A 23,715-nucleotide genomic window follows, 5' to 3' on the forward strand; every position below is an offset into this window, starting at 1 on the left:
AAAACCAATTTGAACTAGACGGGTTTCAATAAAATCGGTGATTCAACCGGTTTATATGACTCGGTCCGAGTCATATTTAATTTAAAAAAATGGCGTCGTTTGGCCACATAGTTATCAAGTTTAGTCTTTGTATTATATTATGCCTTTTTATAAATATATTACAAACTATTAGACATATTCTAATTAATAACTTTATGTATTAATTCTTTTAGTCATGTTAATTTAAGATATTTTTTATTTTTTTGTCTTTTTATTCTAATGAATAGTGTTCATATTAATTTAAATTTTTATTTTATATTTATTCTTTCTTAAATTAATTATTTTTTAATTACGGTAAAGTATATTTTTTGTCTCTGAAGTTTGGTAAAAGTTTCAAAAATACTCCTAAATTTTATTTTGTTTTAATTTTGTCCCAAAAGTTTTCAATTTGCATCAAATATATCCTCAACGACTAAATTATGCTTGATTTGTTTGTATTGAGGGTTGTTCTTATAAAATTGTTGTTGAATTGGTCTTAAACTTTTTTGAAAAATTAGCCGTCAGGGTATATTTAATGCAAATAAAAAACTTTTGAGACAAAATTGAAACAAAATACAATTTAGAGGTATGTTTAAAATTTTAGTCAAACTTTAGGAACAAAAAGTATACTTTATTCTTTTAATTATATATAATTATTAAAATAAACATTAAACTTTGTTAAATATCTATAAATTAAAGATGATAAACAAAAAACTTTTATTAATCATAATATTTTTGGTTATTAATAATTATATAACATCTATTAATATTTATATTTTTAATATATATTTAAATAATGTAATAGATACTATTTAATTAATAAATTAAAAAATAAATTAATTTAATATAAAAAATTATTATAAAAAAACTAAATTTTATATAATTATTTAGTTATGACCGGTCTATCAATTCGACTTATAACCCATCACTTGAATTAATAATCTATTGATTCAGTAGCCTGATCGAGCCGAGTAGGGGTTCGTTCTGATAACTATGTTTGCCAACCCCCAACCCCACCCCCACCCCCACCCCCAAATGCCCTAATCTGATCCGCAGTGACCCACCCCTAGCCTCAAGGTCTCTCCTTTGGGGTCTCTTTCTTGCCATTCTCTCTCTCAAGCTCTCTCACCTCTCTCAAGCCACTCTCGTCTCCGGTGTGTCACTTCTCTCTCGGTCTGGCACTCACTGTTTTGGAATCAAGCTCGTCGCGCTCTGTCCTCACCGTCTCAAGCTGAGTCACCGCCTTCCTGGGCTCGCTTTGCGGGCGGGAGAACCAGACGGAACCACACGGAACCCAGTCGCGCGCCTTAGCCTACGCTCGTCGTCACCAGAAGCAGAGGCAGCAGGTCCCGGTGGGCTGGTCCCGTCAGCTTCCTTGGCGCAACCCGATTTGGTGAGTTCCAACAAATTCCCCCTTTCTTTCTGTTTCGATTTCGTTGCTGTAATTCTTAATTGCAGTTTGATTTTGTTACTGAAAGTTAAATTTGTTGCTGAAAGTTGAATGTGATGCTGCAATTTATTCCTGATTATCGCTGAACTTTGAATTTGTTGTCTTACTGAAATAATCACTTCAATTTATTCATTGCTGAATGAATTTGTTTCTGATTGAACGTTGAGTTTGTTGCTGTAATAAACACTCAGTTGAATTCGTTTGTTACTGAAAATCATCACTGAGTTAAAATTGTTATTGATTATCATTACGATTGAAGCTATTGTTGTCTTGGTGAAATAATCACCTGGCCAAATTTTATGTGATGTCTGTAAATCATCTTTTGAGCTAAATCTTTTGTTGCTGAAAATTATTATAGTTGAATTTGTTGTTGAAAGTGGGGTTCATGTTCTCTGCAACTCAGAATAAAATTATTCAGTTAAATTGTTGTTTCCATGCTTTCTGTTTGTATTATTATGAATTATTCTTGGTATTGATTTGTGAAAAATACACAAATGAAGATATAGATACAAATTAAAATGAAGGAAATGTCGGTCAAGCTTCAAATTTGTCCTATGAAGATATAGATGTCGATTTTCAGATTATTTTTTGGATTTGATTTACTGATTGTGTGATCTTTTGCCCTCTCTTGTTCATTTAAATTTAGAAAGTATTTTGTACTAGTGATTAGTTTATTATCTCTTTTTGCATAATTAGTTATGTCTAAGAATTGATACTTGATTGTTATTAATATGTTTGTGAAGACATCATTTTAAGTTTCAACTTTTAATGTTAATTTTATTTTTATAATTTTATATTTTTATTTAATTATGACCGGGTCAACTGAATGAATCAGTGACCCATTGATTGAACATGTAACCCACTGACCCGGTGACCCGGTTGTATGACCGGGTAGATTACTGGTTCGATTTTGATAACTATGGGTTAAACTACTAATCTACATTCCCTGATCCCAGCACTTTGAGTGAGTTGATTATCCATTCGATTTTGATAAGTATGAGAAGGAAAAGGAACACAGTTGTGCCTTAACTTACCAGCTAGCAAGGGTTAAGTCAGCTGGTAAATACTAACGACCTTTTGAGTATTCTTCATTTCTTCCTTCCTTCCAGAATTTGAGAGGAGTCACCAACATTTGATTCCATTTGATTCACCCTTCATAAACCCTAATTTTCAACCAAGTAACGTTCCACCTAGTTTTCTTTCTTTTTCCCTTTCAGCATTCTCTTCTAATCTTGCTTTTATCAAATTCTAGGGTTTATCACACATAGAATTTGATGATCTGATTCATGTTTCTCTCCCCTAACCCTACACTTTACTAACCGTGCTTTTATAAGATTTATTTGAATCATCGTTACGTTGAAGAAACCATGTAATTTGTCTTTCAAATTTCAATATCTTTTCCTGTTAAAATAATTGTTTGATTGGTTGTGTTTATTATATATCCATGCTAATTATGAGTGGGATCATGCCATGTTTAATCACTGTATTTTGTGTAGATTGTGTAACAAAGAAAATTTCTTGGCTTTGATGGTTATGCCTGTGATTTTGGTAATTTAACCTAAAGCATTAGTTCGAATTGTGGGGAAGTTTTGTTTGTATCATCTTTGTGAAGCTTTGAGTAAGTTTATTTATTAAATGTAATTGTATGTTTGTTCGTGGCTTCGTGCTTCCAGTTTCTTGAGTTTATTGGTGTTGATGTATTAGTTGCATTGGAGATTTGGAAGATTATTATGATTTGGGCAGTGATGATTGAATATAGAACACTTGTTTTGATGCTGTCACTGTGAAGCTTGTTGCCAGTAATGGTATTAATTCAACTAACGCGTTAGTTATTTGTCCAGATCAGGGCAGTCTATTTGGTAGGGCTACGACTTACATTTTGAAGAGTTGGTTTCATGTCTGAATACGACGCACAGCTTCCTACTACCGTTGGTAAGAGATTGAAGTTCTATTTTAACTTTCTCTTTTGGGTCTGCATACGCTATCTTCCATTTGTTTTGTTATAAATCTAACGGGTCGGGCATTACATTGATATTTGTTGGAGTTGAAAAATTTGATATGAAGATAAGATTTATACTGGTTATTTGTTTTTTAGATGAATGGAACTCTTTTTCTTCACAAACATTCTTTCTTTTGTTTTTTTTTTTTGGGGGAGGTGGGGGGGGGGGGGGGGGATTCTTCTTGAGCATCAATACTTTCACAAACATTCTTTCTTTTGTTTTTTTTTTTTGGGGGGGGGGGCGGGGGGTTGGGGGGGTGATTCTTCTTGAGCATCCATACTTTCATTTTCCCCCTTTTGGACATGGATATACTAATTCTGAAGTATTAACTCTTTCTAATTCTCTCCTTTGTTTCTATTGTAGTTGCTGATATTCTATTGTGGAAGCGATGGCAACTTTCTGTGGGTGTCATTGTTGTTGCAACAATTGCCTGGTTCCTGGTTGATTGGACCAGTTTACCCTTTTTAACCATTTGTTCAGATGTCTTGCTGATTTTGATTGTACTCTTGTTTCTGCGTGCTAACTATGCGGCCCTTAGAAATAAGTATGACCAGTAATCCTTGTTCTGCAATACATGCTTTTCATCATTTTAAAGTGAGCATGATCATTGCCTGTCTTATTTTATTTTAATTTTTAACTGCAGACAACCACCAACGTTACCAGAGCTAGTAGTGTCGGAGGAGATGGTCAATAATGTAGCAGCTTCATTCCGGGTCAAGATCAACAATTTGCTCCTTATAGCACATGATATCACTATTGGAAAGGATTTCAGAATTTTTTTTAAGGTTAGCTTTGTTTTAGGTGTAGCAATTTAGGGATTGTGGCTGGGGAGCCGTGATATGAGCAGTTAGCAATTGATATCAGCTACCTTTCTACTTCAACCTTGTTCATGGCCTACTTGTGTCTTACACTTTTCTACTTTGCTTTAGTAATACAACTTTTTGCATCTAGATAGATATCAATTTGTGTACATAACTTGATGGATAATGAGCAGAGGTGATTCAGTGTTTATTGTTTACTTGACAGGTGGTGGGTTCTTTGTGGCTTTTGTCTGTCATTGGAAGCATATTCTCTTTCTTCACACTGGCATATGTTGGTATGGTTGCATATTAAGTCTTTTTATTAATTTCATTCTGTGACTTCTCAGTTTGAGATGCTCCATTTTCTTCAATGTATTATAAATTTTGTACTAAATAATATTTAGGTGTTTCACTTGAACTTCTTTTGCCATTCCTTTCACTGCATTCTCTTGTCTTGTTTCTGGTGTGAGGTCAAGGTGGATTCGTGTCCATTCATTTGCAACCTAATTATTCTCAAACTTCCATTGCATTTTCATGGTTTCCATTAATGCACACACGTTTATGTATTTTCAAACTAGGTTGCATGTCATGTCATTGATCCTATTTGACTTGATGCTTTTTGTTTGGTGCTGTATAGAGTCATTTTGACATTTAAATATGAACACCCTTTGTATCTAACTTTATTTACATTTCTTCCTCTTTTATTGTGACAGGAACCCTCTTGATGTTTACTGTCCCGGTGTTGTATAGCAAGTACGGAAATTATGTAGATAAATGTTGTGGAATGATAAATCACCAGTTTTCAAAACATTACAGAATTGTAGATGAGAGTGTTTTCAATAGATTGCCCCATAACATACCCAAGGACAAAGAATCTTGATTTCCAGGATCCTTCAATTTACGCTCTTTTGGAATCTTGCCACAATGTTGCCTTGTAAGTATGAAACATCTTTATAATGTAGATGTTGTTCTTGAATCAATTGAGTGGCATCTGTTTCAGGCTTCTAAATTGAGAATTTGTTGACGAGCTTGTGTGAGACATAGTTTGAAGGATTTGTGAGCTGGATATTTATCATCAGCTGTTGAAAAAAGATAAAATAAAATTACCCCCAAGTTGTACTGATGACAAAAAAAGGGGAAAGAAAGAGGCAGCAATTGGCAAAGCTGAATATATTCTAAATTATAATTAGCCTTTTTCTTCTTTTTTTCTTTCAATTAATACTCAAATGTGATAGTTTTATGGTGGTTGTGTCTCGTTGTTTTCTTCACATGACGTGCTCTCTGCTGAACTGGATTTTAGTTTCAGAGATACAGAAGGAAAAGAATAAAGAAACAGGTACATAGGTCATTGGTGTATAATTAGTAATCAGATTACTGAAATCTAATTAAGGGAGAAAGGGATATTTCAGGGAGAACTCTCTCTAATCCTAATACTCAAACTCTTGATTGTTGACCTTGTATTAAAGAATTAAAATACTTGTGATTTGGGTTCCTATTGGCTCATGTGGTACATTTCCCTAATTAATACTCGTCTTTATAATCATGGGCTTCTCGTAGATTCACATAAACGTGTTTAATTAAGTTCAGCTTTTAAATTAGTCCTTCATGGGAAGAGAGTTTAAACATCTAGATATTTTCTCAAGGGTAGTAGGTAAAAATTCATCTTGTTCAAAAGATACAAGTTGTGTACTGGGCTTTTGTTAATTATTAATTAGAAGTGTATGTTTAGTTTATGTAAAATGCTGCTTGAGGGTAACAAACATGTATTGGGACTTCATTTTTAATTAATAAAACTCGGAACAAATATGAAATAATAGTTCTTACAAACCGCCCAAAAAATGTCTCTTTGAAAAGATCAATACTAGCTAGGTGTGTACTACTGTGTTGAAGGCATTTTTTTCTATGCTTGATGAAAGTACGTGGCTGAAACTGCTTGTAGATGCGGGGCATATATGCTGGGAGAATTGGGGATAATTACTGAATCCAAGACGATCAGCTTGTCGTTTCGGGTGATATAATTAGCAGAAGTTAATGCTAATGTTTATAATTGTGATTCGTGGGCCATTTTTGGTGGGCTTAAGTTTTTTGTTCAATGTGATTATGGGTTTCATTTTTTCCTTTTAAATCCAAAAATAGAAGTGTTACGGAATGTTTTTTGTAATCCAAAAAAGAGGATTGTGAATAGCAAAAAATAAAGCAAAGAAAATTCTGTTGCTTCTGAAAAAAAAAAATATGCTTTGTCTCCAAAAAGAAAAAAAGATGGAAATTAGGCAATTGATAAAATCAATGATGAATTACGATTCAAATTACGGTTTTCGGTTTAAAATTATTACGTCGTGTTTAGAGTAATAAAATTAAATTAGGGTGGATGAATTTAGTGGTGTAAGGTTTAGGGTATAGGCTTGAGTTGTTTAGTGGTTTAAGGTTTTGGGTTAAATTCATTACTTAGGGTTTACGGTATAAGAATTAGAGGTTGGGATATATGATTGGAATTTGGGTTTAGGGTTTAGGGTGAATGATCAAGGGTTTGTGAGATTTGTGTTGAGTGTTTAGAAATAGCAATTTAGGATTTAGAGAAGGAAATCACGATGATGGATTAATCATCAAGCTTGATACATTCAGAAACTCATTATATATATCATGAAACTCTGGCAATGCTTAAATTTTTTTGTTGAATTTAAAATCTATCTGTTTTAGTATTTGAGAATGCTTTTAATTTTGAAAAATAAACATAAAAAATATTGTTAAAATATAAAATAGTGTGGTCTTATTAATTTTTGTAACATTTTGTAAGTGTTACTTAAATTGTATATTACTGGAAGTTATTACAAGTTATATATTTTTTAAAAATGAATTTGGATCTTCTAAATTTTAGATTTTTATTTTAAAGGGTAAAGTATGATCTCTCACTCTTGAATATTTTCTCTTTTATATTTTCTTTTGATTTTATTTATGAAATAAATAGTGACTTAGTGAGAGATTACAATTTACTCTCTAAAGTAAAATTCAAATTTAGAAGATCTAAATCTTTTAAGAATATAATCTTTAAATTGTTTGTAAGAATATTCTCTTGTTATTGTTGAAGGTAATCGAATTTTTTTGTACTTTTTAAATTAAAATATTCATAGTTGGTGTTATTAATAAATATATTAAGATGTTAATTTGATATTATTGTTATTGGTGATGCTAATAAAAAAATTATTTTTTGCAGATAATAATAATAATAATAATAATAATAATAATAATAATAATAATAATAATAATAATAATAAATTATTATTATTATTATTATTATTATTTTTTTTTTTTTTTTTTATCATGGTCTGTTTAGTGTTGCGTTGGTTTGTGTGTGGTTTTGTAAAGGTATTCTGCCCTGTATTATAGTTTGGGATTATAATTTGGGGTTGCGGCTGTAAGTGTAGTAAATCAAGGCAGTAAACTTGTGTTACTTAGGTCGGCCATGTATAGGAGGACGTGAGTTTGAGACATGGGTATAGACAGAGAATCAAGTTTGGCAAGTCAAGCATAAACATAAACATTCTGGACAATAAATTCCTATATCATGCTTCATTGTTAACAAGAAGGACAGAGAGGTACTGGTTAGGAACAACAATTTAGTATTTAGGATTCATGGTTTAGGTTTTAGGGTTCAGAATTTAAGTTGTAGGGCTTAGTGCTTAAGGCTTGGAGTAAAAAACTTAGGGTTTATACTGTAAGATTTGGGATTTAGGATTTACAGTTAGGGTTTAGCGGTTAAGGTTTAAGATTTTAAATTTAGAGTTTAAGATTGAAGTTTTAGAGTATTTTGTTAAAAAAAATCATGTTAACTTGTTAGGGTTATATAATTGGCGAGATATAGTATATTGGTTAACAAAATTGCTATTTATGCTTTAAATATCATTTTTTACTTACTGTTAAAATCAAACGTTTTATTATTATTATTATTATATTTGCATTAAGCATATTTCCAATTTTAAAGGAGACAAGATTTTTTTTATTATTTTACATATATTCATAACATATCGAAAATAATAAAACAGTACATAAAATATTTTTGGCACACAAAAAATTTGTTTAAATTTGTGTTTTTTGTACGTAACATGAATAATTTTTAACACATTAAAAATAGTATAATTACACAGAAAATACTTTTAATAAACATCCAAATTTTGTTCTAATTTGTTGTTATACTTTTGTTTAATATAAATTATTTTTTAACATATCTAAAATTATAAAATTAATGATTAAATAATTTTAAAATATACGATAATAGATAATAGACACATCTTCTTACTCTTTTGGTAGTTTATAGAAAGACAAATTTTTTAATATCTATAAATTAAAATTTTTAAATTTATTTTTTATGATAAATTTTAAATATTAAAAAATTATTTATTTTTATATTTTTTAATTTAAATATTAATTTATATCTCTTTTTAATAAATTGGACAACTATATATACCTTACATAAATATGTATCACTCTACCAGGCTGTCCAAAATGCAGACTTTTCGTATTTTAAGCCTTTATGCTAGCCACGTCCTCCTTCAATTTATTAGTCAATTATCACGGATTTATTTATTTGATTATTTTTATAATTTTTTTTTGTTTTTTATAATAATTTTTAATTTAATAAATTAAGAATTAATTTATTATAAATTTAAATTTTATTTAAAAATTTATTATTAATCAATAAATTATTACATACGCAAAACGAAATATAAACCTCAACACTTGCTATTAATCAATTTTAGTTGCTATTGTCGCATGCTATAAATTTTCGATATGTTATTGTTCTAAAATCTATTCTATTCTATAAAAATTGGATTTTTACATTTAATGATGGAGTTGATGTGACATACTTTTGAGAATATTTTTTGATTTATTTTTTTTAATTTAGTAAAACAAATCAATTATAACTAATTAATGATATCAATTAATTAATTTAATTATACATTCAAATTTCACAATTTATTATCATTTATATAAACTGATTAATTATATTAATTATTTGATTTGATTTTATTGGAATAAATATCATATTATTTTAGTAAATAATAAATATGATAATGGAATACATTAATTAATTTAATTAGTTTATTTTTTTAATGTCATTTATTTATACGAAATTATAATGTATTTTTTACTCATTTGTTCTCTTTTTTCTCTTTCTATCTCTCTTGTGTTTAGGATACAATTTTTGTAATTTATTTAATTTATTTCTTTTATCTTTACTTATACATTTCATTTTTTTATATATTTTTTAAATATTTTTATCTATTTTAGTTGCTCATTATTAGGCGCATATTTTTTTCTTTCTAACTTTTGATTAACAAAAGAGATATGTCTTTTTTACGGTGTTTTAAAATAAAATGCATTATAGGTTATTTCACAATTAACAATAATGCTTGATTATTTCTTTAAAAATAAATTACATTATGGTTTTAGGTTATTTCACAAAACATAATTAATGTTCATAATACTAAATTACTCTAAATTTTCTTTTTTCTATAGTTAGTAGTTAATTCTAAATTGAAAAAATTATGTTAAATTGTTGAATAGTCCAAGTATAATTAAGGTAGTTAATTTAGTTTATTTGTTTATTAATATATTTGATCGAAAGCATGAATGATAAATAAGACAAGAAAATAATTAGAAAAATAAAATGTTAGTAATTACTTAAACTAAATAAAAAAAATAAGTTATAGGGTATTATTTTATTTAAATTATTAATAATTAGAAGAATAGAAGGTCAAGTAATTGTTTTAAATAGACATTAAATTTAGTTTTATGGTACTAATTTATTTGAATTGTTAATAAAATTTTATAATTTTTAGATTTATATCTATTCAATTTATGTATTTTATTTTATTTTACTTTAACAAAAAATTAAAACGTGTCTTTTTAATTATTTTTTAAAAAAATATAGTGAAATGAGTTATATCAATTATAATTAATTATCTATGATTAAACTAATTGATTGTGTTAATTTGTAAGATAAATAACACATAATAAATGGTGTGAAATTAATTATAATAAGTTAAAAATTAATAAATAAAAAAACTAAAAAGACTTTTTTTTATTGTCTTTTGATAGCTACACATTTTTATTCATTCATTTTTTTTTTTACATTTATTTCTTTTAATTTATTGAACCAAATCAAATTTACTAATTATTTGTATTAACTAATTAAGTATTTTTTAATGAGTTCTGCTAACGGTGTCCTTAGAATATAAGCTAGAAATATTATAAAAAAAATATTTTATAAAAATTATTAAAAAATAAATATTTTAAAATGTGTCCATAAGAGATAAGTTAGCTAAATTATTTTTTAATTTAATGTGTTTGATTCATTCAACTGTATTAATTATAACTAATTAATTATATTTAATTTAATTTTATTAGAATAAATAATATTCCATCATTTAATATTTTATTTGATTCATTAAATTACATCAATGATAACTAATTAAATATTTAATTTAATTAGAATATATATTAAATTATTTAAAATTTTGTTTGATTCATTAAACCACATAAATATTAAGTGATTTAATAAATAATATATAAAGCAATGAAATAAATGAATTCATTTAAGGTTTAATTACTCTGTTGTCTCTATAGTTTTGCAAAATTTTTAGTTAGGTCATTGTACTCTTTTTCTTTTTAATTGAGTTCTTGAGCCAAAATTTTTTTAATTGGGTTTCTACATTTTTTTTCTTTTTATTTGGGTCCTTGCACTAATTTTTTTTAGTTAGGTCCTTATAAAATTAAGCTAATTACTACCAAGAGGGACCTAATTGAAAAAAAAAATTGGTGCAAGGACCCAATTAAAAGGAAAAAATATAGGGACCTAATTAAAAATTTTGCGAAACTATAGGGACCAACTGAATAATTAAACATTCATTTAATTCAATTTATCATCTTATTATTTTATATATATAAAATAAAGGTTTAATTATTCTATTGTCCCTATAATTTCACAAAACTTTTAATTAGTTTCCTATATTCTTTTTCCTTTTAATTGAGTCCTTGTACCAAATTTTTTATAATTCGGTTTCTATACTTTTTTTCTTCTTTTATTTTGGTCCCTGCACCAATTTTTTTTAATTGGGTCCCTATACAATTAAACCAATTATTACCAAAAGAAACCTAATTGAAAAAAAATTTTGTGCAGGGACCAAATTAAAAGAAAAAAAGGTATAGGGACCTAATTGAAAATTTTGCGAAACTATTAAGATCAATAGAGTAATTAAACCTAAAATAAAACGAGTATTAAATAATTGATACTTAAATAAAATGAGTATTAATTATTGAGAAAGTAACGAGTTTATACTACATATTAATTAATTGATACTTAAATAAATTATTTAAGTTGGTCACATATATTTTTTAATTATTCTCTTATTAGTATGGTTTAGAAAATAAAACGTGTATTAATAATTGTAGTGAATGAATATTTATTATTTTTAAATAAATTCATTAAATTCATCTAAAAATATCGAAGGATTCCAATTCTATACGCTACAATTTTATTTTGATATTAATGTATAATACTCCTATATTATATATTTTAAGATTCCTATATTCTCAGATAATATTTTTAAAATTTTTTATTTTAACTTATTATTTTTAGTCATCAGAATTTGTTGTTTATAGTTATCAATTCGATTTCTTTAATTTAATAATTCAACAATACATTTTAATTATATATAATTAGAATGTGTTTTCTATCCCTTTTTCTTTTCTATTTTGTACTTCGGATGTAATGTTTGTAATTTTTTATTTTTGTTTTTTCTATCTTAATTTTGCTAAAATTTTTTATAATTTTGTTTTATATCAATTATTTTTTTATGTATTTTGATTAATAGAATTATTTTATTTAAAGACATTTTAAATTTTTTATAGTATTTTTATAAAAGTTGATTAATAGGTTTTTCTTCAAAAAAAAATTTCTTGAAATTTGTTTATTGACATCTTATTTTAATTTTTTTTCTTTTATCTTTTATATTCATCGATTATATCAATCTTCCATTACAATATATTTTTTATTTATTCTACACATTATTTATTTTACCTTCTTTTACTTCTTTTAATTATTCTCTTTATTTTATTTTTAATTTTTTATTTTATTTTTACTCCTCATAGATAAATTTATTATAATTCATCACATGTATGCTCTTTTTGAATTTAAGTGATTCATTTAGTGTTTAACCACTTATTTTTGATTAATATTATTATATATATAAAAATGTGATATTAATGTGATCGATATTATAACAATGTGATATCTTTGAATTTAATGTGATATTATCCATTATTATATATATGAAAAATGTGACTTATTTAATGTTTAACCACTTATTTTCGATTAATATTGTTATAACAAGGATACATGTAACTTTATGAGAATGATATAACTTGAACTTTAGTTATCTAGAAATTTACTAAGTGGCTAGAATAGTTTCAGGTCATGAACCAACAAATGCTAGCAATTAGAATGATAAAAAAGACCATCCAAATGAATATTCGCCGGATTATTTGTAATTTGGGACTAAATGGAGATTTGTAAAATTTTTACTGGTAGAGACCTGTCCACGTGAAATAGACTGGAATGGGGACATAGATACCCTCTTCAAGGGACCCGTTAAATCCACGCAAATATAAAATTACTGATTTATCCTTATATATATATATATATATATATATTTTTTTTTTTTTTAAATTTAGTAATTTTAATTCTTATCTCCAATTTAAACTCTTTTTTTCTTTTTAAACTCATTCTTAACCTTGATTTTGTATCTACTTTTCCTCTAACTCATTTTCTCTGTCTTTTAAGTTCGTTATTATATCGTTCAATCTCGCCCTAAAATATTATATTATGTTATTATGTTGAAAGATGTTTTTATATTTGTTTTTGAAATGTTATTTTTTATAACGAATATATTATGAGTTGTGTTGAATTATATATATTGAACTGATTATTTTATTATTATTATATTATAATTATTTTGTTAATTTTTTAAAAACTTTTCAAAGAATATCCATAGATAATTGTGGGTATCTGCATTCGATAAGGGAATAATTAAATAAGGGGACTTGCGATGAAGATGGAGAGCGGATGGAAATTTTTTTTTTTTAAACGGGAGTGAAGGACGGGAACTTTATCTGCATTGGATTTTTTTTTGTGACTATCTGCATTGGGTTTTAAGACAATGAACCTAATTCGAATTTAGGATCCTAACAATAGACCTAGGTTGATCTTACTCACTTGAGTTAATATTTTGAGTCATTGCTATAATAAATACTATACTATTAAATATAATTATATTTAGTATATATAAAAGTTAGGTATTCTAACAATAGATTTTATAATCAAACTAAAAAAATTTTAATTATCTTTTTTTAATTTTAAATATTATTTACTATCTTAATGAAAAAGTGAATAATAATAATCACTCACATAATTAAAATAGGTCATCCTAATATATACATGACACTACATATATCAAAGATTATTATATGCTATAAATTATTTTTTTTATTTTTTTAAAGATAATTTAGATGTAAATCAACTAATCTTTATAACATACGATCTATTGCATAATTTTTCTCCTCTTAATATGGATAAATTTATGAATTTAATATACAAAATATAATTTATATTATTGAACATACAAAATAAGTAACTTAAGCCATTATCTAAGACAATAAATATAATAGTACAAATACCTACATATTTATTAGTATTAAAAAAATATACAAATAATATAAACATAATTTTTTTGGTAGCAAAGTAATAATAAAGGTTATTAATTAAATTAATTACATAATAAAAAATTATAAATAATTTTTTAAATAATAATAAAAAATAAGATCATTATTTTTACATACTACAAAATTTATAAAAAAAATTTAGACAATAAATCAATTCTCAATAAATTATATATTAGCTCTGTTAAAAAAAATTAAATTATATATATATATATATCGATTATTAAGTTATAATTAATTTTTAACTCAATTTTTGGTAATTGAAATTTAAATGATTGAAATTATTAAATGTTGAATATTTTGTATCTAACTAATTTTGTTTTTGTTATTAAAATTTTAAAAAAGATGAGTTGTTGATTAATTATAAATTTAAATTTAAATTCAAATTTCTGTAAGAAAATATTTTGAAATTTTTTCACTAATCGGAATTAATTTTGAAATAAAAAATTATTTTGTACATCGTATTATAAAATAGTGTAATCATTTATTTTTTTAATGGCAATTATTATCAAATAAAATGATATAAAAATAGAGAAAAATATATTTATCAATCTAGGAATAATAATTTTTTTTCAATATAATAAATTATATATTGAATAACAAAAGTTATTATAGTTTCTTTTTACAAAACTAATACTCAACGACGGTATTTTGGTAATATTACCAAAAAATATTAATCAATCTAATAGCTTTTTTAATGACATAAGTTTATAAGTTTAAAAGTTTGAAAATCATGTCATAAAATATAAAATTTTAATGTTATATTGTTTGACTTCTGGAATGAATATGATACCAATAAATAAAACTGCCACAGTTAAATTTTAACAAAGGCAATTCTTCATAAATATTGCTATCATCAATGAGAATTGTTCTACTTTCATGACAAATACTATTTTCTTTCACTTTATTTTCCAACTCAGCATGTCGAGAACTAATCATCCACGTATTGAAGCTCCATTTATTAAGAGTGTGCCGCTAGCCAATGAGTTGTTACATACACAAGGCGGGATTCGAAACTCTAATACTTACTTAAGTAGACGAGCGAGATGACCATTCAACCAATTCAAATCAGTTAAGACAAATACTAATTATTTTTAATATTTTTAACATTAAAAATAATTAAACTTTGATTTTAATTATAATTTTATAAAATATTTATAGTAATAATTATTATATATACTTTTTGTTTAATCTATTTTAATAAAAAAATTTATAAATTTTTATTAATTATTCCGTACAGTGTACGGGAACATACACTAGTAAATAAATAAATAAAGAAGAGGTAATAAATATAAAATAAAGAAGCCACAAAAAAATAAAATAAAGAAACATAAATAGATAATTTTAGTAGTAATATTCATCATAATTACTATCTCAATATAATAGAGATGATTAATATATTTACTAATATATAAAGAGTGAGAGAAGAGTATTTAGAATAGTTGGAACATAAAGAAAGAGAGAGATTATTTTTCCCGTGTGTATTATCCTTTGTCTCAGTTCATGTTTTTATAGGCGTACAAAGTTTGCTTTTCAAACCTCATTTATTTTGCTTCATCCTAAAGACTTGTTCCTCTCAATATAGAAAAATGAGTTGCCCATAAATGGACATCCATTCTTATCCTATCATCGTCATAACATTTCCCCTTAAATGTCCATTTAGGATTATGCCTTGTTAAAACCTTACTAAAGAAAAACCCAATGAGAAAAAAACTTTAGTGAAGGAAAAAGAGTACAAAATCCTTTGTGATGAGGACTGTCTCATTAAAAGCCTTGTCAAGAAAAATCCAATGGAAAAAACCTGACCAAGGGAAAAAGAGTACAGTCTCCTCTTTTTGTCGACATCATTTAATATCTCGAAATCGGCGTATCCTAATATGATGTACCTATTTTTCAAAGGAGAATTTCGGGAGTGACTTTGTAAATAAATCTACTAGATTATCACTTGAGCAGATCTGTTGGATATCAATTTTTCTTGATTTTGGAGATCATGAGTGAAGAAGAATTTAGAAAAAATATACTTTGTTCTGTCACCTTTGATGTATCCACCCTTAAGTTGAGCAATGCATACTGTATTATCTTCAAACAGGACAGTTGGAGCTATCTTATGATCAATTAGTCCACATGATGACAAAATATATTTGATCAAACTCCTGGGCCAAAAACACTCACAACTTGCTTCATGTATCACTAGTATTTCAGCATGATTAGAGGAGGATGCCGCTATCGCCTATTTCGTGGATCTCCATGATATAGTTGTATCACCATATGTGAATAGGTATCTTGTTTGAGATCTCCTTTTATGTGGATCAAACGAGTATCCAGTATCAGTATAACCAACTAATTATGACTTGGATCCATATGGATAAAACAATCTCATATCAACCGTTTCATGAAGATATCGAAAAATTTGTTTAATTCTATTCCAATGTCTTCTGGTTGGAGAGGAACTATACCTTGCTAGTAAATTCACAGCAAATGATATATCGGGTCGTGTATTATTAGCAAGATATATTAGCGCTCCAATGACACTAAGATATGATACTTCAGGACCAATGATATCTTCATTTTCTTCTTTAGGATGAAATTGATCCTTTTCCACATCTAAAGGCCTTACGATCATTGAGGTACTTAATGGATGTGACTTATGATTTATCCATATAAAGTCTCTTCAAGATCTTTTCTGTGTATGTCATTTGATGAATAAAGATCCCATTTTTTCTATGCTCGATCTGCAGGTTGAGACAAAATTTAGTCTTTCCAAGATTTTTCATCTCAAACTCTTCTTTCAAAGTTTTTATAATTGTTAGAATCTCTTCAAGAGTTCCAATGATATTTAAATCATCAACGTACATAACAATTATAATAAATCCATATGCAAATTTCTTTATGAAAACACGGATAGATATCATCATTCTTGAATCTATTTTTGGCCAGATACTCAGTAAGACGATTATACCACATTCGTTCAGATTGCTTTAGACCATATAAGGATCTTTGCAATTTGATTAAATATAATCCATGCAAATATTCATTGGATGGTTTAAATATCTTTAGTCTTTCAAGGACTTTCATATAGATATCACGATCTAATGACCGTATAAATAGGCTGTTACCATATCCATTAAATGCATATGTAGTTTATGATATGTAGATAAACTGACCAAATAACACAATGTTATTGCATCCACTATAGGGAAATATGTTTCTTCATAATCTATACTGGGCTTTTGTGAAAAACCTTGTGCCAAAAGTCGAACTTTATAGCGTACAACTTCATTTTTCTCATTTCATTTTCTCAAAAATATACACCTGTATCCAACAGGTTTTACATCTTCTAGTGTATGGACTACAGGTCCAAAGACTTCATGTTTTGCAAGTGAGTCTCATTCAGCCTTCATGACTTCTTCCCATTTTGGCCAATCATTTCTTTGTCAACATTCTTCGACTGTTTTTTACTCAAGGTCCTCACTTTCATGCATTATATTTAATGCCACATTATATGCAAATATTTTATCGACAATTGTCTTATTTCAGTCCCATTTTTCTCCTGTAAAGACATAATTTATCGAGATCTCGTCATTTTCACAATTTTCAAGTACCTGAACGCCTTTTGGTGTTAAAACTATATCAGAATTTTGGACAATTGTAGGTATCTTTACTATATTTTTTTCAATAGGAATAGTATTTACCTCTTTTCTTTTTCGAAAATTTTCGTCTTTGGAACCGACAGGCCTGCCACGCTTTTAGCGTGAATTTATTTCAATGACTATTTGTCCAACGGGGACATCAATTCGAATTGGGGTATTTTTCGCTGGTATATAAGATTTGATTATCCTCTTTGTATTGGAAAATGCATCAGGCAATTCATTTGCTATTCTTTGTAAATGTATAATCTTTTGAACTTCTAGTTCACATTACCATGATCGAAAATCTAAATGCATCAAAGATGATGCATTCCAATTAAGTTCCTGTTCAGGAAGTTTATTCTCTACCCCTAATGTTGAAACTTTTAATTCATCAAAATGATAATCCGCAAATCGGGCTTTAAACACATACCCAATTTGTATCTCAAAATACCTTACTATAGAGGGAGAATCATATCCAACATATATCTCCAATTTTTTTGGGGTCCCATTTTGGTGTGAAAAGGTGGTATAATGGGAACATATATTGCACACCCAAATATTCTTAAATAGAAAATATTTGCCTGCTAGTCAAAAGCTAATTGTATAGGAGAGAACTGATGGTAACTTGTTGGCCTCAAATGAATAAGTGTTGCGGCATGTAAAATAGCATGCCCCCAAGCCGAGGTTGCGAGATTTGTTCTCATAAGTAAGGGTCTAGCAATTAATTGGAGGTATTTAATAAGTGATTTTGCTAACCCATTTTGTGTGTAAACATGAGCTACTGGATGTTCAACACTTATTCCATTAGCCATACAATAAGCATCAAAGGCTTGGGAAGTAAATTCACCAGCATTATCAAGACGAACTATTTTTATTGGATTTTCTAGAAACTGTACTTTTAACCGAATAATTTGAGCAAATAATCTCGCAAACACCAGATTATGAGAAGACAACAAGCACACATGTGACCATTTCGAAAATGCGTCTATTAGGACCATAAAATATCTAAAAGATCCACATGGTGGATGGATAGGTCCACATATATCGTCTTGAATCCTTTCTAGGAATTCGGAAGACTCAAATCCAATCTTTACTGGTGATGACTTTAAAATTAGCTTTCCTTAAGAACATGCAGCACAACGAAATTCATTAGATTAAGAATCTTTTGGTTCTTTAGTGAATGTTCATGGGAGTTTTCAATAATTCTCCACATCATGGTTGTTCCCAGATGACCCAATTAGTCGTGCCAAGTTATAAATTTATTTGGGTTAGTAACTTCTGGTTTACAATGGCATGTGATTCAATTGCACTAATCTTGGTACAATATAACCCAGATGAGAGTGAGGATAACTTTTCTAATATAACTTTTTTATTTGAATCATGAGTTGTATGATACATAAATACTCATGATTTCCCTCGTTCATTGTTTCAATATGATATCCATTTTGACAAATATCTTTGAAACTCAATAAGTTCCTTAGAGACTTACTAGACAATAGTGCATTATTTATTATAAATTTTGTTTCTCCGGAAAACAAAATTATAACTCTTCTGGAGCTTTCTATCACATTGTCTGAGCTAATAATAGTATTAACATATTCTTTTTTGGCACAAGATGAGTAAAGTATATATTACTTTTGAGAATGGTATGCGAACTTACAATATCCGCAAGGCATACATCTTCATTATATATCCTTGTCATTTTCTTCAAAGACAAATAATAATAATAAAATGAGTAGAAATATTTGTGCAGTAAAATTATTTTCTTAATTGAAAATATTTTTCTAAGAAGTATTGTATATATTAAAAATTTTATTATTATTACCTTGGCACATTCAATAATTTTGAAATTCATAAATATTTTATATTCATCGTATTTGAAATTCAAATGCATAGAAAATAAAACTTAACAAGAAGTTTTTTACATTATTTATTTATATGAATACTTAACAAACACACATATTAAACTATTCCATCATTGATCAAATGACCAATATTTCTTTCATAGGATCCTCAAAGAAATTAGATACATCATAATGAGTAGTGTAATTTTCAGTATTATTTGAAACAAACTTTGTTTCCTTTTTTTGTCGTCTTTTTTTAAAAATACTTGATAAAGATCGACTAGGTGCCTTGGGGTACGACAGGTATGCGACCAATGGCCCTTTCCACCACAACGAAAATATTTATCCTCTATTGATTTATTTTGTCCAATATTTCTTTCTTTATCCCACTTCTAGTGAGATCCTTTCTTATGAACATAATTCTTCTTTTTTTATAATTTTTTTTACTACAACCTTGCCATTTACCTCTTCTGAGGTAATGATTTGCCACATTTGCTTTAGAAAATAGGGCGGCACCAACTGGACGCGCTTCATGATTTTTTAAAAGCAACTTGTTATTGCGTTCAGTAACAAGAAAGTAAGAAATTAACTCAAAATATTTTTAAATTTTTTTTTCTCGATACTGCTGCTGCAGGAGTACATTCAAGGTATGGAAGGTCAAGACAGTTTTCTCTAACATATCATTATCAGTTATCTTTTTTCCACATAATTTTATTCGTGAGGTGATTTGAAACTTAATTATATTCATTTATGGATTTAAAATCCTGTAGATGCAAGTGTGTCCATTCATATCGGGTTTGAGGAAGTATCAAAGTCTTTCCACATATCTGTAAGATCTTTTAATGTGAGATATTCATTTTTCAATCCCTCGTCAAGATGACGATGAAGGAAGATCATGGCTTTGGCTTTATCCTTCCGGGATGCATTATTTTCAATTTTAATGGTATCTCCAAGATTTATTGAATCAAGATGGATTTCAGCATCTAATATCTATGATAAATAATTGTTTCCAGATATATCAAGAGCATTAAATTCAAGATGAGAGAGTTTCGACATAATGAAAATTTATTACCTGAGTCTTCCTAAAATTTGATCCGAATCTCATGTTAATAACGTGTTGTAAAATAAGTAAATAAATAAGGAAGAGGTCATAAATATAAAATAAAGAAACATAAATAAATAACTTTAATAGTTATATTCACCACAATTATTATCTCCATAGAATATATATCATTAATATATTTACTAATATATAAAGAGTGAGAGAAGAATATTTAAAATAGTTGCAACATAAAAAAAATTGTTTTTGCTGTATATATTTTCGTGCCTCAGTTCATATTTTTATAAACGTACAAAATTTACTTTTTAAACCTCATTTATTTTACTTATTTTAAAAATTTGTTTTTCTCAACATAAAAAAATAAATTTCTCATAAATAGACATTCATTCTTATTCTATCCTCGCTACAATAGTTACTTGTTTTTCCTTAAATTCTTGATTTTAGGTTTCAATTTTATAAATAGAATCGTACTAGTCTCTTAATTAGCCTCTCTCATCAATTAATAGTAATAAAGTATGATAATTGTTCGAAGTATTTTTGGACCTTGTTGAAAAAAAAAATTACCAACTCAATCTGCTACAAACTATATTGGATAGGGTACTTAAAAAATATATTCTGGTGTCTAATAGTTTGTGTATAACGTATTTATGACAAATAAATTTAATCTTTTTATTGTTTATGTTTCTTTTATAGCATTTTTTCATTCCCTTACTGAAATAACAATTTTATACCTTAAAAATCATCATGATTCTATTTATTTGCCTTAAGAATTACCGTGAGATATTAACTCTATCTAAAATATTTTAGGAACAAAATTAAATAAATAAAAAATAAATTTAATTATTCTAATAATTTTTATAATTTTGTAAATTTTTATTTTTTTAATTGAATTTTTATCATCTATCTATTCTATTATATAAAAATCGGATGTCTGCACTTAATGATAGAGCTGACGTGGCATGCTCTGGAGAGTGTTTCTCGATTTAATTATTTTGACTCATTCAATACAATTTATTACTATAACTTAATTATATCAGCTAATTGATTTGATTAGATATTTAAATATTAATATAATTTATTATAATATATATCACTTAATTAATTTTACTACATTAATTGTAATTTGTTATATTAGTTAATTAATTTATTCATTTATAAAGTCTGAAATAAAATAAATAATTTGTTGTTTATTCTAATTGAATTCATTAAATTTAATTATACATTATATACGAATTAATAATAATTTATAAATCACTCTAATTTATAATATTCAATAAAATAATTTGTAAATCATTTTATATTATATATGTATTAACAAAATATTATATATGTCTTAATGTGTTAAGTAAATATTATATACGCACAAAAAAATAAATACAAAGATAATTTATATAATATTGATAATATTATATTGGCATGGTAATTTTTTTTGTTTTGTTTTGATATCATAAAGTATTGATAATGATAATATTATTATATAGTATTATATAAACTTTCTAATATTAGTATAGAAAATTAAAAAATTATTCTTTATGACAATCATTCTTAGTGGAAAAGTGTATCCCTTATATAGTATTGATAATTATTGCTTAATTTAAAGTAATTGTATGTTGGTATTTTAAATTTATTTTTCAATAATGACCTAAATAGATAAATCTAATTGAATTGAATGATTATATAAAATATTTTATATTATTAATATACTAAAATTAAATTCATTTTTCGGTACAGAATTTTATAGGTAAATTTTATACAAGATTAAGTTATTTTTTATTTTTTTATTTGTTTTGTCTGTGTTACTTAATTTAATTTTAAGTAGCGTCATATTTACAATTACCGCCAGTATGATATTTTATAAAATATGAAAATCAATTTTTTTTATAATTTAAACATCAATGTTTGAGTTAATTTTAATTTAACTTTTTTAATTTAACGTTATCTTTCGTTTAGATCTTAATTAATTTAAAATACAAAAATACTAATATATTTAGTGTTTCTTTAAATAATAATAACTTTAATTTATTTACTGTCTTTTTTTTTTCTTTTATATTTTATTCAGCAAAGATAATATATAGATTAGTATGGAGTTAAAAAATACTCTATGTGATGCATGTTTGGCACTGATAAATTCATATGAAATAGAAGAGAAGAAAACATAAAGCTAAAGAACACTGAGTTGAATGGTGTAAACAGATTCATTGAAGCCAAATGTCTGTGTGTTCTCATGTCTCATCTCATTTTTCAAAGTTCAAATACATTTTAAATGTATGAATTTTAATTATATTTGTTTTTTCCCTCTTCAATAAATACTACAATCTCTTCCTATTTTTGCTATAGATTTGTCTTTTATTTAAAAAAAACACACAAAAAAATGTAAAAAGAAAAATCAAAGAAATTAAAACGTTATTATATTTTAAAAAATTAAATTCTCTTTTAATTAAATATCTATGTAATTCTTATCTAAATATATAAATTGTATTTTAATATATTGAGTGGTAAATATAAAAAAATATATAATAGATAAGTTAAAATAACGAATAATGAGATATCTATCTATTCTATTTATTCTATTATATAAAAAAATTAGATTTTTTCACTTAATGATAAAGTTGACGTGACATGTTTCTTAGAATATTTTTTGATTTATTTCTTTTAACTCATTAAATACAATTCATTATGATGGATTAATTATATTAACTAATTGAGATATTTAAGTGTCACACAATTTAATATTATGTATATCAATTAATTGAATACAATTGTTGGAGTATAATTAGGATCAATTAGATCAATTAGCATTATTTAACATATCTAAATATTTATTATAAGATATTACGTCTTTATTATTTCGATTCTCTTAGCACCTATAAATACCCTTATATATTGTATCATTTTACACAACTTGAATACACATAAACCTTTTCTCTATTGCTCTCTCTTACCCTTTCTAAAAATAATAAGTACAGTTTAATTTAGTTAGAAGTTCATTATTTTATAGTCTTCTATAAAATAATCTTTTTATCACTTTGGATATTTTAACTCTTTTTTTTCTCTTTACATATAATTTTGTTGTGCATTAACTTTGTTTATTTAATGATAAAATATACTCATGTTAATTCTATCATATAATAGTTTATTTT

General features: G+C 26.3%; 1 protein-coding gene across 1 annotated transcript; it reads left to right on the plus strand.

The window, feature by feature from the left end:
• The first annotated feature begins 930 nt into the window (after positions 1-930).
• On the plus strand, positions 931-5,763 carry LOC112705632 (reticulon-like protein B16). Its single transcript, XM_025756504.3, has 6 exons — positions 931-1,411; positions 3,310-3,400; positions 3,832-4,012; positions 4,112-4,253; positions 4,495-4,564; positions 4,982-5,763. The coding sequence occupies exons 2-6, from the start codon at positions 3,364-3,366 to the stop codon at positions 5,146-5,148; spliced, it is 597 nt and encodes a 198-aa protein (XP_025612289.1). The 5' UTR covers positions 931-1,411; positions 3,310-3,363; the 3' UTR covers positions 5,149-5,763.
• Positions 5,764-23,715: the final 17,952 nt, after the last annotated feature.

The sequence above is a fragment of the Arachis hypogaea genome, chromosome 8 (assembly GCF_003086295.3).
Source record: "Arachis hypogaea cultivar Tifrunner chromosome 8, arahy.Tifrunner.gnm2.J5K5, whole genome shotgun sequence".
Classification (NCBI taxonomy): domain Eukaryota; kingdom Viridiplantae; phylum Streptophyta; class Magnoliopsida; order Fabales; family Fabaceae; genus Arachis; species Arachis hypogaea.

Excerpts from the sequence above, each read along its gene's own strand:
- LOC112705632 (XM_025756504.3), top strand. The coding sequence starts at position 3,364 with ATGTCTGAATACGACGCACAGCTTCCTACTACCGTTG. Across the intron at positions 4,013-4,111 it reads TATGCGGCCCTTAGAAATAA|ACAACCACCAACGTTACCAG; the intron begins GTATGACCAGTA and ends TTTTAACTGCAG. Across the intron at positions 4,254-4,494 it reads ATTTCAGAATTTTTTTTAAG|GTGGTGGGTTCTTTGTGGCT; the intron begins GTTAGCTTTGTT and ends TTTACTTGACAG.